Raw genomic sequence first — 17,919 nt, 5'->3', positions numbered from 1 at the left:
AGGAGTTGGAGGAGGAGGAGGAGGAGGAGGAGGAGGAGGAGGAGGAGGAGGAGGAGTTGGAGGAGGAGGAGGAGGAGGAGGAGTTGGAGGAGGAGGAGGAGGAGGAGGAGGAGGAGTTGGAGGAGGAGGAGGAGGAGTTGGAGGAGGAGGAGGAGGAGTTGGAGGAGGAGGAGGAGGAGGAGGAGGAGGAGGAGGAGGAGGAGGAGGAGGAGAGGAGGAGGAGGAGGAGGAGGAGGAGGAGGAGGAGGAGGAGGAGGAGGAGGGAGGAGGAGGAGGAGGAGGAGGAGGAGTTGGAGGAGGAGTTGGAGGAGGAGGAGGAGGAGGAGTTGGAGGAGGAGGAGGAGGAGGAGGAGGAGGAGGAGGAGGAGGAGTTGGAGGAGGAGGAGGAGGAGGAGGAGGAGGAGTTGGAGGAGGAGGAGGAGGAGGAGGAGGAGGAGGAGGAGGAGGAGGAGGAGTTGGAGGAGGAGGAGGAGGAGGAGGAGGAGGAGGAGGAGGAGGAGGAGGAGGAGGAGGAGGAGGAGGAGGAGGAGGAGGAGGAGGAGGAGGAGGAGGAGGAGGAGGAGGAGGAGGAGGAGGAGGAGGAGGAGGAGGAGGAGGAGGAGGAGGAGGAGGAGGAGGAGGAGGAGGAGGAGGAGGAGGAGGAGGAGGAGGAGGAGGAGGAGGAGGAGGAGGAGGAGGAGGAGGAGGAGGAGTTGGAGGAGGAGGAGGAGGAGGAGGAGGAGTTGGAGGAGGAGGAGGAGGAGGAGGAGGAGTTGGAGGAGGAGGAGGAGGAGGAGGAGGAGTTGGAGGAGGAGGAGGAGGAGGAGGAGGAGGAGGAGGAGGAGGAGGAGGAGTTGGAGGAGGAGGAGGAGGAGGAGGAGGAGGAGGAGGAGGAGGAGGAGGAGGAGTTGGAGGAGGAGGAGGAGGAGGAGGAGGAGGAGGAGGAGGAGGAGGAGGAGGAGGAGGAGGAGGAGGAGGAGGAGGAGGAGGAGGAGGAGGAGGAGGAGGAGGAGGAGGAGGAGGAGGAGGAGGAGGAGGAGGAGGAGTTGGAGGAGGAGGAGGAGTTGGAGGAGGAGGAGGAGGAGGAGGAGGAGGAGGAGGAGGAGGAGGAGGAGGAGGAGGAGGAGGAGGAGGAGGAGGAGTTGGAGGAGGAGGAGGAGTTGGAGGAGGAGGAGGAGGAGGAGGAGGAGGAGGAGTTGGAGGAGGAGTTGGAGGAGGAGGAGGAGGAGGAGTTGGAGGAGGAGGAGGAGGAGTTGGAGGAGGAGGAGGAGGAGGAGGAGGAGGAGGAGGAGGAGGAGGAGGAGGAGGAGGAGGAGGAGGAGGAGTAGTAGGAGTAGTAGAGTAGTAGGAGTAGTAGTAGTAGTAGTAGTAGGAGGAGTTGGAGGAGGAGGAGGAGGAGGAGAGGAGGAGTTGGAGGAGGAGGAGGAGTTGGAGGAGGAGGAGGAGGAGGAGTTGGAGGAGGAGGAGGAGGAGGAGGAGGAGGAGGAGGAGGAGGAGGAGGAGGAGGAGGAGTTGGAGGAGGAGGAGGAGTTGGAGGAGGAGGAGGAGGAGGAGGAGGAGGAGGAGGAGGAGGAGGAGGAGGAGGAGGAGGAGGAGGAGGAGGAGGAGGAGGAGGAGGAGGAGGAGACCAGGTCTGTTGCTGTTTGGCTTTCCTTTGTATTCCTCCTCCTCCTCCTCCTCCTCCTCCTCCTCCTCCTCCAACTCCTCCTCCAACTCCTCCTCCTCCTCCTCCTCCAACTCCTCCTCCTCCAACTCCTCCTCCTCCAACTCCTCCTCCTCCTTTCTCTCTTTTTTAGTTTACAGAAAAAAAAAACTTTCTAATTTTTTCTACATGTGGTTTGTTGTAGACTTAACATTTTCATTTCCTTTCAGGATTTGACACATCAACTAACCACAGCTGTGAGGGAGCTTCAGGCCACTAAAAACACATGGTTCCAGAAGACACTCACCTCCTTCTCCTCCCTGAAGGAGCGCTCTGGCTCCACCTCTTATCCCTCCTTTACCACCACCACCACACAAACCACCACAGCTCCTGCCACCACCAGTGTAGTCACCTCTGCTACCACAAGCGCCAATGTTCAGCGTCAGATCAGTAAAGACAGCAACGCTGAAAAGATATAGAACATGCCTCTTCTCATCCTCCGCAACATCATATATTTCAGAAAACTGGCTAATGTGTGAAGTGCATTTAGAAATGGAAGGGAAGAGTAGTCTAGTATAAGGGTACCTTTGCCATAAGTGACTACGATAGTGAAGGAGAATGATGAGCTTAGTGTTGGGGAGTTGTGACAGCAGAAGTATTCCCAGAAATTGTTCAGTGATGATTTGGAAATACATTCCAGCACCTCATGCACTTACACCACTCTTCCATCCCCAGTCTTGTCAAGTGTGTGAAGGAAGAGTAAGACACATCACAAGAATGAAGGTTGTGGTAGAGCACTGGTGGTTGATTGAAATTCTCTGAGGTGGTGTGATGCAATGTGACTGCTATGAACTATGAAAGCACCTCATTGCTACCTAGCTAGTGTGTCTATTCTGCTAAAGACTTGCCTATGTCGAGGTCACGTCATCATCTGTTTCTGCTGCTACTTTGACTACTACTACTGCTACTACTACTACTACTGCTATTCCTACTCAACTCTTACTCCTACTCCTACTACTGCTACTGCTATTCCTACTCCTACTGCTATTCCTACTCCTACTCCTACTCCTACTCCTGCCACTATCCTTATTCACTGCTGCTGCTGCTGCTATTCTTGCTACAAGAGAATCCTGAGTTACAAATTATTTGATACAAATTACTTGATTCAAATTTAGATCATATAATTTTGTTCTTTGTTCTAATTTATATATGTAGAATTTGTATTACTCAAAACAAATTCACTAAAATTATTCTCAAAATAATGAAAGTACATTAGATATTTTAAAAATCTTATTGTTGGTTTATACTTTTTATGAAATGTAATTAATTTCCAAGTCATACTACTATTAATACAACAATTACTACTACTACTACTACTACAACAAATTCACTATTTCTAGTATCTACACCAATGCAATTTCATGTGTGTGTGAGTGTGCATGTGTTCCAATCATGTGCTTGTATATGTGCCTAGGATATATTCATACCCGTACTTAAGAAAACACTACATACATTGAGCTAGGTGTTAGAAAGCTTCTCTTTTTTTAGCAATACACAGAAACTTAAAGTAAGTAAGTGTGAAGCTTTCACTGAGGAGCTTCAGCACAGTCCAGGGAGAGGGAGGGGACATGGGGAGGGGAAGGGCCTCATACATAATATAGCAAATTGTATTGCAAGTTAGGTTTAATAGAAGTCTTTGTTGCTGTAGCATAATGGTGAAGTGATGGGACTTGTAAGGAAGCAACAAGATGATAAAGTTTCAATTTATGGAATGAGGGGAGGAAGGAGGCACGTTTGAGGTGATGGGATGGAAAGAGGAATGAGAAGGCATGGAGGCACAAGGTGACATTAACAAGGATAGTGAGAAAGTAGCCATTTCAAGGAGGATTGAGGAGGTATTCAGATATGATGTAACAAAACAAGAATGAAAAGATAGGGTCCATTAATAGTTAGTTTTTTTTTTTTTTTTTTTTTTCTAGAGTGAAAGGCAGTTATTATTATGTGCCAGGAGTGGGCACGATAGATGAACCTTAAATAGTGGAATTTAAAATGTGACAGTACTATGGAAGTTGAGTAGACATGATAAAAAATAATAGAATATTCAGAATGTGTAATAAACTTACAAATTCAAAGGACAAATTTCATACAGGAATTTATATGAGTTGAAAACAATACAGGAAAAACAGGGTCAGTCAATGGCTTTCATAGTGTTGCATATTTATATGTACATGGTAGATTTTTGTTTTTAGATCTGCCATTGTGTAGAATTTGCCTTGTTGGTAATACACAATTATATACTTTTGAATAATGGTCATCAGGATATGACTCCTGGAAGCAGTTTTGCAAGAAATTTTTTTACTTTTGGAAACAAAAGTTAAATTACCAAGGAAAAATTATTAATTTTGATACAGAGGGGATGAAAAAGCAGGCAATTTCACTGTATCTTTATAAAGTGAAAACTTGAATATTTTGTATTTGCCATCAATCAGAATAAATTTATTTTTACCTTACTTGTTAGAGAAACAAATGAAGGAAATATTGACATTCTATTCCTGCTGTACCATAGTGTATTCTTTCATTAATATTGCATAGGTTCTGTTAGTATACATATATACATGTTGTATGTACTCCTTTGATTTCTGAGATTTAAGAGTATCTCAAGTCACTTGTACATAGATATATATTATAATCAAGAAAGTAATTTGTATTCATAAGTTACAAGGTATTTACTGCACACAAGAGATATTTCTAATAAAAAGAAGCTTATATTAATGTGTACCATGTAAAGTCTAACTTCTTTATGTATATGTGAGTGAGAGAGAGAGAGAGAGAGAGAGAGAGAGAGTGAGAGTGAGAGTGAGAGTGAGAGAGAGAGTGTGTGTGTGTGTGTGTGTGTGTGTGTGTGTGTGTGTGTGTGTGTGTGTGTGTGTGTGTGTGTGTGTGTGTGTGTGTGTGTTGGGTAATGGCTGGCAGAGAGGGGCCCCGATGTCTCTGTTAATAACTGTTAATGAACATACTGCAAAAAACAATGCAAGTACTTACTACACCCACACACATCTGTTTAGGAGAGCCATTTAGAAAGGATATATTTAATTACATGCAAATTTAGTAGCAGTTTTTACATGCAGTTATATTAGTGGGTAGGTGAAAAAGACACTGAAGCAGTCAGGAGAGTGCAAACCCCAAGGATAACCAAGCCTGGGCACTGGCAACCTGGTAGCAGGAGTGGAGTCTTGCCAGGTTTACTATAGTTACAGTTCTACAGTTATCATTTCAATATACTCATATGTTTCATATTACATATACATACATGCACATTTCATTAACATTGTACTATATAATATTTATTTTGTGATAATATTGTACCTCATTGTATTGCTTTGAAATATGAAGTGAACACCTTCAAGCCATTACTCTTGTACAGGGTCTATGAAGGAATAGATGTGATTTTGAGAGAAGCAGACTCCGAACTGGACCTTGAGAGTGATGGGCTGTTGGGAAGTAGAGTGGAGTCTTTAACCCTGTCACTGGTATAGTTGCCCATTAGGAATATTCAGACTACTGAAATACTGCTTCAAAGGACACAAATGAGAGAACTGAGGTTATCTTGGCAATGTAACTGTTTAAGATACTGATGTACTCCAATATATGACTTAAGACACTGATATACTATAATATATGACTGAGAAGCTGTATATTGAGAAAAATTGCATACTAGTGAAAGGGTTAAGGCATGACTATTTTGGGGCTTGAGTGGCACCCAGACCTCCTCATGTCACACACTGTTTTGTTAGTATCAGGGGAGGTGGAGAAGCACCGCCATGTCCTTGATGCAAATTCTACTTAATATAAATCTTAATATGTTAATTTATGCCATAGTCTCTCTTAGGTTGTATTTAGGGATGGTTATAGGTTATATTTGTTCTTTATACAAGTTTTTAAAAAGGTATATTTATTGAAGTTACGATTATTATCTGAATTATGTTATATGAAATTTCATAATATTGTTTGTAAGGAAGTAATATTATTTGTTGAAGTAGGAATAAGGACAAAATTTGATCCCTTTTCACATACCAGTATTGCTGGTAAGTTGTGGTGTCACCCAACTTGACAGAGCAATGCAGGGGTATGACAAGGAACCCATAGCCCAGCACCACCACTCAGTCATGGCTGGAGGCTGCCATCACAGTTTTCTGTTCAAGATATGTATTGTAAATATGCTGAAGGAAAGAATATGCTCATACTTATATGCCATTTTTAGTGCTACATTCTTTTTCATATAAATGTATGTACACATGCATGGACTGTATATTGATTTCTGTTTATACCAATTATCTCTAAAAATTAATAAGGAAAATTTGTGCTGCAAATGCTTGTTAGGTCAGTGAATAGTTGTAAGTTATGTTCAGTAATATGAAGTCACAGTCCCCCTTCCCTCCGATGGCAAAACTTGTGATACTGCCCTTCTGTACCTCTACACCAAATACACAATAAACTCACCATGGTTTCTCCTTCCAACCACTTCATAAAGTAGCAGCATTTCACCTCTAGCATTGATATTGCCTGGTGACTTGGACTCTTATTATTGTAGTAATAGTGGCAGGGTAATCAAGGCCAACTAAAATCCACTTGGGCATTAGTGATCCTCTTTACCAACAAGGCATTGGACTTACTTCCATGAGTTGATAGCTTTGTTTCATAAAAGCCTCTCAAGCTCAATTTATGGTACATTCAGATGAATTTCTTCACGGCAGGGCATCACATCTACATAAATGAGTCAAGTCATGTGGTATCTTTGGCCAAGTTACACAGTATTATATACACCCTGCACCCTATCCTTAGATCATATGTCTCTTAAGAACTGAAGGTCTGGAAAGGTCCTTGGCTAACACTGAAATCATAGAGGCTGATGGCCGCTGTGGTACAGTGGAACCATGCGTGCTTTTGGGGCCGAGAGGTCCGAGTGTAGATTGGGCTACCTCACTCGGGGCAACGGTTTCCTAGCGGGTGAGCTTTGAGGTAGGAGGTACTCCAAAAAGTACCCTCTTTAGCCAATAAATTCCTGTTAAAACCCCACATGGCTTTCCCCTCAAACATTAAAAATAGTTTGTTTGAGGCATTGAAGTCTTATCAGGATCCATGGTTGTAATACTCAAACTTGGCATTACCTTCAGAAGGAACTTAAACTTGAAGGTGAGGAAAAAGCAAGAGAAACTAACCAACCTTTCATTCTGACATAAATATTCACGACTGGGAATAATAACAATGATTATGCAGCAAGGAAGCACACACACACACACACACACACACACGTCTGGCTGTCTCGTCAGAGACTGCAGCAGATCAAACAGTGAATTACACACACACACTATTATTGAAGTTGTGTGTAACAAGTAATTAAACAACTATTATAAAAAAGACAAGAAGTTACATAAATAAAAAGTTTTAAGAAGCATAAGCGAAAAGTCAAAACGAAAAATCTCAACTTGCAGACACAGCATGAGGTCAGTGGAATATTTCATGAACGCATACAACAAACGAGAAATAAACAAGAATACGATCGACAAACTGAAACAACGAACTCGACTCAATTACGTTAGAAAAATTAGATAAGCGCACACACACACACACACACACACACACGTTAACAAGCTTGAATCAGAGGTATATAATTACAAAACACACACACATACACACGAAGCGATAACAAATAAGCGAAGCCACGACAATGATCAAAGTCAGTGAGGAAACCATTGCCATAAATCACAAGTCTTAATTACAGTGCTGAAACCCAACAAAACGTTCCCGGTCTCCTCTCTCCCCTCCATTAACTCTCCTTACAGACTCTCTCTCTTTTCTCATCTCCTTCAACACCCCCCTCTCCTCCTCCCAAGGTCCCCATTCATTGTTTGCCTGCATCTCTCTCTCTCTCTCTCTCTCTCTCTCTCTCTCTCTCCTTCCAGAGTAAAGGTCACGATCCCGGAGCTACGGAGGCACGAGGAAGGAGAGGAAGAGGCATGCAATAAAATGGTGACGAAGAAGAGGAAGAAGGAAACGAGGACAAAAATAAGGAACAGAAGGAGGAAAAGGAGGCGACGACGAAAATAAGGAGATGCAAAGAGTACGAAAACACACACACACACACACACACACACACACACACACACACACACACACACAGAGAGAGAGAGAGAGAGAGAGAGAGAGAGAGAGAGAGAGAGAGTGCGGAATGGTTGGGGTCATGTGAAACGTAGATATACTACGTACCGGTGGGTCGAGAGGATTACGGGAAGACGTTACGTAATCACCAGGAAGCCCTATAGAGAGTGATAGGAAGATGAAGAGAAGGAAGATGAGAGAAATAAAGATTGAGAATGTAAAGTGTGGAGATAAGCGAAGCAACATTCACTATCTCCTTATCCTGTGCGGGAGAAAAGTAGACGTACACGTTATGAATCAAAACTGAAGTAAGAAGAGGAAGAAAGGGACACATGAATGGAGAAGGTGAACTGAGAAGGCTGTAGATGAAAGGGCAGAAGACTGGCATGGAATGGTGTGGAAAAGATAGGGAGGAAAAAAAATTACGAGTCAGATGAAAGGAAGTAAGGATGAGGGGTGACGGCACAAGGAAAAGGGGAGGTCAAAGGGATGCCATGGCGTTTCGTGGGTAGGGGACGCAATGGTGAGAAGGGGTAGGATGATGGCAGTGGTGCTAATGAGGAGATGAGGGCTTGGGTGGGGGAGGGGAGGCATTGTGGCGGATGTTAAACAAGATACGAGACAAAAAATAAACGATGAAAAATTAATTTGATGTTTATACGGAACCTGTGTGTGTGTGTTGCTCGGAAGCGAGGCGGAGAAGGAAGAGGAGGTAGTGGTGGTTGCATGAGGGGTGACGCGGTTGGGGGAGGAAGGGAAGTAGGAGGGGGAGGGGAAGGGGGTTAGAGGGAAAATCCACCCTGACGCAATTTCAAGTGGAGGGAAGGAGGAGAACACACTTTGGGTGCAGTGCCGGAAACGCGCTCTTGACCAATGTTTTGTATAGTCACCTTTATTTCTATTTTTTTCTTTCTTTTTTTTTTTAAGGAGCCTTGTAGGGAGCGGCAGTGTGGGGGTCAGACGGATTTTTTTGTAATCATTACGTGTCACTTGTTGGCCAACACCACTTGCTTACATAGACGAACACAGGGCTGGAGCCACGCGGCGCAGGTACTGCTGGGTGCGGCTCTGACTTGCGGTGTTGGTGGGCGTTTACCTTCGTGACTTCACAGGGAAAGCAAGGAGGGTCGTGGCCACACGCAACGAGAAAGGAAAACCTTGACGGGATGCTTTACATGTCTGCCTGCCAATATAGCGCTCGGTTTTGTCCCCAGCTGCTTGACAGGGTGTGCTCGACTGTCTGCTTGCATGATACTCCGTTTGTTTTTCTGCTGCTCTCTTTTGTATGCTTGTCTTCCTGCTTCACCATATAACTGTCTTTTGTCCTCCATGCTGCTTTTTTTTAAGTGTCTTTCTGCTCCTCTTGTAGAGGAAAGCCAAACAACAACAGACCTTTTGACCCTTTCAGTAAATTAACGTGTTTTCATATTAATTCTGCTTACTATTTGGTGACTTTATACAGCTCCAGAAACTTATGTGGGGATTAAAATAGTGAAGATTCTGCCTATTAATCATCTGACTTCCATAGACTCTTCCTAATATAAGTAAAATCGCCTAATCATACCAAAATTCAAGGTAAAAACGAGTCCCAGTATTAAGAGCTGGCTGAATGTAACAAATTCGGAAAGAGATTCGGAGAAAGAAGCCAGCAGACAAACTCACAACCATTGACTCGTTGAGGCGACAGAAATACAAATGAAGCAACAACAGCTGCAGTACAACAGTGAGACTGATGATTATAAAGGACATTATCGTATCTATGGATTGTTTAGCTAAAGAAATCAAAGTCGCATACCTTTATTTTATACTTTAAGGTAAAAAAAAAATAAATAATAAGTGGGGGGCAGCTAGAGGTCGGAGGAAAGGTGGAAGGTACCGGGGTGTAAGGTAGCGGGTAGAGAAGGGGAGGTGAGCCAGGAAATTTGAAAATGGTTAGATATCAAAGGAAAACGATTGCAAATAAGGAACACTACCGCTTAATAGTAAAAAAAAAAAAAAAAAAAAAAAAAAAAAAAGTAGAACGATGAACAATGATTAAAATATCTCGAAACACTATAATAAGCTTCTGATGTGTAGTTTTATCCCATGCGATTTTGGTGATAAGTATGATGGGAAATTAAGTGAACAATATCTTTATAACTTCATATCAATAGTGTTAACATTGTTACAGGAAGAACTTCTAACATGTTCGTGAAATGTAAGGAGTGGGCGGAGTGCGGAAATACCTCAGCCCTTCCATTGCTACCAACAATGGTACATACAGAACTATACACACAACGGACCAACCACCTTCACGAGGCCTCGGTGGCGCAATGTTAGGGTAGCGTGGCCCTGCGGTGGGAGTGATGAGGCATTCCTGTGCATCACCATCATCATCAGCCCTCGTATGTCCCTTGCCAGCCAGACAAAAGCCTTCCCAACCCATCACCACTCCCATCTGACACTTGCCCAATTATTCCAGCAAGAGGAGAGGCCTCGTTGAATCTGATGCCAGGCCATGCTGATTTACATACAACGATTTTTGGCGGATAAACACACTTGGTCGCTTCCTCTCAGTGGATGTACCTAGTACAACGCCAGCTGCCTAGTTTCACAGAACAATGAAATACGAAAGCCTCTTTAGTACGAGGAGGTAATGCTCCATGCTGGAAGGTACAATACGTAACGAAACCATGATGTTATCAGGGTACACACAAGGCGAGTGCATGGGGCAGAGGACACGAGAAGTGGAGCATCGCTGCAAGTGAAGACAGCCTCAGGCTCGCATCTCCTGCGATTTTCGCATCTTACCTCGCCTACTTTTGACAAGCTTTGGTAAAAGATATTAAAGTTTTAAGACTGTTTGCACGATTGTGCAAATGGTTGAATAAGAATTCATTACTAATGAGAACCCGACTTCTCTATGTGCACGGCCTTCGAAAGCAGTCCTAATGAGAGCCCAAGAATGTAAGAATACGAACACAAGGACATGAAGAAAATGCACAACCAAACTCGATACCAAGTCTTCACTAAAACTAAAACACTGCGACGTTATAAAAAAATAATAAAAAATGACGTCAAGTTTAGTCACCTGGGCAGGGAATGCCCATCCGCGGCACAGTAAAGGCACCCAACTGCGAATCAGATTAGTGATATTACCATGAAGACCTTGGTCACGCCCAGATTCCACCCAGCCTGTGCAAGATTGTGTCACCAAGAATATCAACGCTAGGAGTCATACGAGCAAAGGAATGGGGTAAAAGCGTTACATGTCCCTCTCTGCATCATGTTTCAGAATACGGGCCCAGATGTTACATAAATCTGTGTTGGATAAGGAACTATTGTCACTTTCTGCTCGGGGAAGCTTTCCGCTTCACCCGGAGCTCTCAAAGTTTACTTGTCTGTGAAGCAATGACTAATAACGTTCACGACTGAAATCTGGTTCACACAATTTTTTTTTTTTCCTTATAGTGTGCATCCAGATCAGTACCCCTCTCTCTCTCTCTCTCTCTCTCTCTCTCTCTCTCTCTCTCTCTCTCTCTCTCTCTCTCGTACATCCTTCTAAGATAGTATAATTCTGCATAGTCAAATCAGTGCCCACGTCATGTTACACCATAAATTAATTCGTTTCGTGACACCACTGCATCAGTTCCTCATGATGTTTAGTTTCCTTCTGGATACAAATAAACATGTGCTTCCCCCACTGAACAGGTGAACTTTCTGAGACCTTGATCAACTCGTACAACTATTTTGCTCCAGTGGAGGGGTTTCCCTTTCCGCCTGTCCCTGAAGTTTGTTGCCCGTGCTCGCCGTGCCACGCGCACCTCCAGTGTCAAGTAGATGTAAAGTTGTAGTTTTTTTTTTTTTTTTTTTTTCAATTTCATTATTTAAACTTTTTTTTATTATGTACATTGTCTTCTTTCAGACTTCTCTCGTCTCTTACCTCTTGTATACATAATCTTGTTTCTTCTAATTTAATTTTGTTCTTCATCCTGGTAAAAAGGACGCTGTTATGATACAGGATGGTAAATAACAGGTGAGATTAATACGACGAGAGGAACAGAAGCGTATTAAAGGGACGATTTTAAAAGAAAGCAAGTAAAGAAGGGGGCGAGCATAAAGATTGTGTTAAAAAAATATAAATTAAATAACTTGGTGCACTTGGTACTCACAATAGAGCAAAACTATGCTCAGCTATATAGTAGATGGCAGAAGACTCGACGTGAGTTAGATTTTGAAAGATTGACCTCTTATTAATGAAGGAGGTTTTGACTTGGAGTATATCTAATAATTAGTATATTTAGTATTCAAGAGTCTGGTTGAAAGAGTCAGTGAATTTATAGAGAATGAAGAAATGGGATATCAAGACTAAATTTGCGACTTTGTGGTTGTATCAATAATCTTACTATCATATTTGACTAAAACTAATCCTTGAAAAAAGACTCCAAAAGATACAGAACGTGAGATATGTGAGGAAAGTGATCAGTATGTGAACCTTCATCTAGCAGAGTCAAACCTGAAAGGCGTGTAAAATAAGAACTATATGACCAAAAATAGTGTAGGTACCTTCTTAACCCCTTCAGTACTGGGACGCATTTGTATCGAGAGTTTTGGGTGTGATTAGATAATTTTTTTGACATTACGAAGGGTCTATGGGGGTCAGAAGATTAATAACCACAGTTTTCACTATTTCAATCCCCACATAAGTTTTTGAAGTTGCATAAAATCACCAAAATAGTAACCAAAATTAATATGAAAACGTGCCCTGGTACTGAAGGGGTTAAATTGTTTTCTCGTGACAACAAAAAATCGAAGGAGTTAAGGAAGCAATTCACACATTTTTAGCAGATCAAAGAAATAAAAAAGGAAGAATGTGTACAACGACAACAGCACAAAAAAAAGTAACTAAAAACTGCATCAAGTAGTGCCACAATAAGAGGAAGTCTCGCAGCGCCTCAATATTCTGTTCTGGCCACTCCTTGCCGTCCCCTCACTGAAAATTACCCAACCATTCCTAATTCTCCATCAGTTCTTCAAAACTCATTAGCCTCCATCACGATTTTTAGATCTATACGTTTCTTTTTCCTTATTGTACTATTCATAAGACCTTCGCACACACGGACATCACTCATAAATACGTACATTCTTCCAAATGCAACGTTAATTTCTGCAGTACGTAACACAAAATGCATCATAGATTTACACATACACGCCCTCACACTATCACCACCATACACTCAACACTATCCCTGTCACACATTCTCACTTCATGATACCCTTTCCCTCCATCACCATCACACACTCCTGTCACCACCATGCACTCAACACTATCCCCATCACACATTCTCACTCCATCACACTCTTTCCCTCCATCACTATTACTCTGTCACGCGTGTGGAATCCTTAAAGAGAGGAAACATAAAGAGAACTCATAATAGTATCGTTGGCCTCTCCTTCGCTGCTGCTGTTGGTGCTGGTGCATGGTGTTGCTTCTCCGTCACAACAGCACCCCCACATACTCACTCACGAGCACCACCGATCCACGTCACATCAACACCCATGCACATTCCATTACATAGTCACGCACGAACAAAAAAGAAAAAAAAGGAATTTAATCGTGAAAAAAAAAAAACTGATAGTACTACTGGATTCCTTTGATTCTTCTCTCCCCTCCCAGGTCTTCATTTCCCACACTTAGCCTCTTCCCCCCAAACACCCCGCCACGACACACGCTTTACCAGGATGTGTTGAGGGGCTGAAGGGCGTGCAGAGGACGTAGCGGGGCTTCCTTCCTTCGTGCTATAATAGACCTGCAGGAGGGAAGGAAGGAAGGGAGAAGGAGAAGGGGGTGGTGATGGTAGTGGCGTTGTAGAGGAAAGCAAACTAGGGAATACAAATGAAGAACAGTCTTTAGTGGAGATATTGACCGAGACTTTTGATGAGCTACCCAGTGTATTATAATTAGAGCGAGAAACGAAGGAGTAAAGTGAGAGAGGAGGATGTGATGGAGCGGGAGGAGAAGAAAGAGGAAGAGGAAGAAACCAAAGACAAATGCTAAACAGTCTACAGCAGCTCTGTTGAGACAAGACGAGGTCGTTTGCGATAAGCTGCGAACTGTAATTTAGAATGGGAGACGTGGGATAGTAAAGGTGAGAGTAGGAGGAGGAGGAGGAGGAGGAGGAGGAGGAGGAGGAGGAGGAGGAGGAGGAGAACATGGAAGAGGAAGAGGACGAGGAGGAAGAAAAGGAAAAGGAGGAGGAGGAGAAGGAAGAAGAGAAAAAGGAGGAGGAAGAGAAGGAAGAAGAGGAAAAGGAGGAGGAAGAGAAGGAAGAAGAGGAAAAGGAGGAGGAGGAGAAGGAAGAAGAGGAAAAGGAGGAGGAGGAGAAGGAAGAAGAGGAAAAGGAGGAGGAGGAGAAGGAAGAAGAGGAAAAGGAGGAGGAGGAGGAGGAGGAGGAGGAGGAGGAGGGGAAGAAGAGGAGGAAGAGAAGGAAGAAGAGGAGGAGGAGAAGAAGGAGGAAGAGGAAGAGGAAGAGGAAGAGGAGGAGGAGGAGGAGGAGGAGGAGGAGGAGGAGGAGGAGGAGGAGGAGGAGGAGACAAGGAGAAAGAGAAGGAGGAGGAGAAAAAGAACGAGGAGGACGAGAAAGATGAACGAGGCACTAAACTAAATTACCGAAGGAGAGGAAGTACAGGAGACAGATGAACCGGGAATGTTCGGGGGAGAAAATGATTTGGGAGAGGACAAAGAAAGAAAGAAAAGAAAAATCCTGAAAAAAAAAAATGACACGAAGTAATGAAGAAATGTAGGAGTGATAATGGATGGAGTGATGCAAGGTGGCGATAAGGGAGAGGCAAGAGGATGCGAAATAGGAAAGAAAAAGAAAAAGAAAATAAGATAAGACGAAATTCTAATGGCAGTCTAACACGTAACACGAGAAACACGACCCGCTGCAACCACCACCACCACCACCACTACCACTTGAAAAATACGAAACAGTACCGTACGTCCTATGAATAGAACACACACACACACACACACACACACACACACACACACACAGGAACCAATACACACAGAACAAAGAAAGAAAAATGATTAATGGCACACAGTTTTGTTCATGACCGACGACCTGTTTGAGAGAGAGAGAGAGAGAGAGAGAGAGAGAGAGAGAGAGAGAGAGAGAGAGAGAGAGAGAGAGAGAGAGTATGCACCAGAGAATGATAAACGATGCATTTGGACTAAAGAAAACGCAATACAAGTCAGGAATGTAAAGTAACAATGTTGAGTTCTGGTTTAAGACATCTGAAGACTTAGAAAAAAAAAAAAAAAAGAGCGAGCAAAGAAAAAAATTGAGGGTAGAGTAAAAGATTGATATCAACACAATGGATCACCTAAAGCGACAACACACACACACACACACACACACACATCTTCCCTACCGTATCCCGGATGTGAATAAAAGAGTGAGCAAGATGCGTAAACAAGAAGCAAATTAGATCCGGTAGAGAAGAATAAAACTAAGGAAGGAAGAAGAAGCGACAAAATAAGAAAGAAGAGGCGAGATGAAAGGAAGAAAACACTTTCCTGATACGTGGAAGAAAGATGATTGAAAAAAAAAAAAAAAAAGATTTGAGATGAGAAGAAAAAAAGAGAAATAAGAAAGGAAGAAAATAAGACGATGATAAACTAAAGATAAATGAAGGAGAGGAAAGAAAGTGAAAAAAAAGAAACGAAAGGAGAAAAAGAGACGATAAGGAGAAGAGGAGATCATGATTAAAAAATAGACGAAAGTAAAAAAAAAAAAACAGATAACGATAAAAAAACGAAACACGAGAGAAAGACGATAACGAGATGAGAAGATAATGATAAAAAAATTGTCGAATGTAAAATAAAAAAAACATAGATAACGATAAGAGAAGATAATAGCAGAGGAAAAGAGAGAACAAAGGGAAAAGAAGAGGATGAGAAGAGAGGAAATCATGGATGGGGAAATACAAAGACAGAAGGCAAGTTTCCATAACACTAATTATTGTTATTGAGAACAAGACTGAGGAGCGGTGAGCGGTGAGCGGTGGTGACCAAGAGATGTGGTGACTCGTAGGAGGATGTGACGTGCTGGTGATCCTCCTAATTGATGTTGCCAGTACTCATTATCACTGTTATTATCACCAATGGTTAGGTTAAGTTGTCTTTGCCAATATTGCAGTCACCTTCGAATGCTTATAATGGTATGCTGATCCTGCTGCTATTACTATTACAACTACCACCATCACTACTACTACTACTACTACTACCGCCTCCATCACCATCAATGCTGCATCTATTACGTATTACTACTACTATTACCACTACTACTATTACTACTACTACCACCACCACTACCACCACTACTAATACAACCCCACTAACAAACAAATCCTCGAGTCACACACACACACACACACACACACACACACACACACACACACACATACCAAATGCTTACAAAACGCCACCAGCACCAGCACCATCACCACCACGGCGCCTCAACAACATTTCCACATCCCTTTGACCTCAGCCTCACGTCCACAGCATGACATAACCCACAGGTCGTTCCCTAAGCACACACTGACCGAGGCTGGAAAAACCCAGGTCCGGCACCCTCCTTGGTTATAGCAGGAACGTTCATTGCGCTCCTGCTGTCACTGTTCTTCTCTTTTTTTCCTGCTCCTTCTCTTATTTCTCCTTCTCTTATTTCTCCTACTCCTCCTCCTCCTCCTCCTCCTCCTCCTATTTCTCCTTTTGTCATCGCCCTCTTTCCTATCCATCTCTGTTCCTGCAGCAATCTCCTATACGCCTCCCTCCTCCTCACCTCACGTCTTCCTCCTTCCCACGCCTCAATGTTACGCAATTGTTCTCCCTTGATAGAAGAAAACGAGCCGTGTTTGAGTGCGCAAGTCAGTGAGTCAGGCAGCCACTTAGTCTCCCTCCCCTCTCTCTCTCTCTCTCTTGGTATGGAGTTTAGCAAAATTTGATAAAGGAAATGGAAAATGCCAGACTTTCAAACCTGATTCAAGTAAAATAAGTAATAAATAGAACTGAATCAAAACCGGAAAAAAAAAAAAAATAGTCTCAGTCTTACGTACACACTGGTCACGCCACACCGGAATAAAATGTATCAAATGCCGGAATGAGAACCGGTAACACAGCAACGCCTGGAGCCACGCAACAAGAAGGCAAGCAGGACAGGGACGCGAGGGAAACATTGTGCGTCCGGCTCCTCAGTTTCCCAGCCAGTAGCGAAGGACGAGAGAGAGAGAGAGAGAGAGAGAGAGAGAGAGAGAGAGAGAGAGAGAGAGAGAGAGAGAGAGAGAGAGAGAGAGAGAGAGAGAGAGAGAGAGAGAGAGAGAGAGAGAGAGAGAGAGAGAGGGTAAACAGATTCCGGAGAGTAACATGAACAAGAACATAACAAAAATAAAGGAGAAGAAAGAAGAAAGAACAATAACTGGAAGAACAAGTAAATAATGAAGGAGTACAGACTGGCACTTATTTTGATCTTGTCCTGTATATCATGGAGGAGGAGGAGCACTTAATGTCAGCTCTTCAGTCCATATTCTTTACACCTTCAGTACCATGACGCGTTTCCATATTCATTCTGGTTACTACGTATTTGGTGGATTTATACGGCTTCAAAAACTCATATGGGGGATTTAAATAGTGAAGACTGTGACCTCCATAGACCCTTCCTAATGTAAATAAAATCGCCTAATCGTACACAAATCTCAAGGTAAAAATGCGTCCCAGTACTGAAGGGGTTACAAGATTCAGCCCTCTTCTCCACTACTCTCATAACAGGATCTGGTGAAGCTTGTTATTTTTCAAGGACGTTTTCATGATTTTAGTTGTAGTTTAGCAAGACAATAAGGCACCACTATAATGGGGAATCCATGTGAACTCAACAATTCCTCTATGGCCTTTAAAAATAGAGCTTATAAGAATTAAATTTTTAAGAATATTGGCTTAGTGCTAGTAGGGATTTATTAGTACATGACGGTTTGTTAAAGGATAATGAGGGAAAATTACTTCCTCTACCCAAGCACAGTGCATTACGGATCCTGTTTGCATCTCCTCCACGGGACCTTTGCTGTGTGTACAAAGGGAAGGGGTGAGGGGGCGGCAGTCA

The 17,919-nt window shown here is 43.2% G+C and overlaps 2 protein-coding genes across 18 annotated transcripts in view; one reads left to right on the top strand and one right to left on the bottom strand.

Moving 5' to 3' along the window:
- Window positions 1–6,121, top strand: part of LOC123504659 (rab GTPase-activating protein 1-like) — a 43,190-nt gene extending 37,069 nt beyond the window's left edge. For all 10 annotated transcript variants that reach the window (XM_045255401.1, XM_045255404.1, XM_045255400.1 and 7 more), the window contains one exon: window positions 1,852–6,121. In XM_045255401.1, coding sequence (XP_045111336.1) covers window positions 1,852–2,100 — 249 coding nt within the window. In that variant the 3' untranslated portion in view covers window positions 2,101–6,121. The remainder of the gene's footprint in view (window positions 1–1,851) is intronic.
- The window catches only part of LOC123504660 (putative uncharacterized protein DDB_G0291608), a 78,026-nt gene that overhangs the window by 1,752 nt on the left and 58,355 nt on the right, over window positions 1–17,919 (bottom strand). For 5 of the 8 annotated variants that reach the window (XR_006674900.1, XR_006674906.1, XR_006674907.1 and 2 more), the window contains exons 12-14: window positions 5,696–5,814; window positions 4,988–5,112; window positions 1,929–2,086 (exon numbers count right to left, since the gene is read on the bottom strand). The gene's annotated coding sequence lies outside the window, so the exon portion shown is untranslated. The remainder of the gene's footprint in view (window positions 1–1,928; window positions 2,087–4,987; window positions 5,113–5,695; window positions 5,815–17,919) is intronic. The other 3 variants (XR_006674903.1, XR_006674901.1, XR_006674902.1) reach the window with 3 other exon arrangements.

This window comes from Portunus trituberculatus, chromosome 16 (genome assembly GCF_017591435.1).
Source record: "Portunus trituberculatus isolate SZX2019 chromosome 16, ASM1759143v1, whole genome shotgun sequence".
NCBI classification, from domain to species: Eukaryota; Metazoa; Arthropoda; class Malacostraca; order Decapoda; family Portunidae; genus Portunus; species Portunus trituberculatus.
The sequence above is the reverse complement of the archived record's forward strand: the minus strand, read 5'-3'. Positions and strand labels throughout refer to the sequence as shown.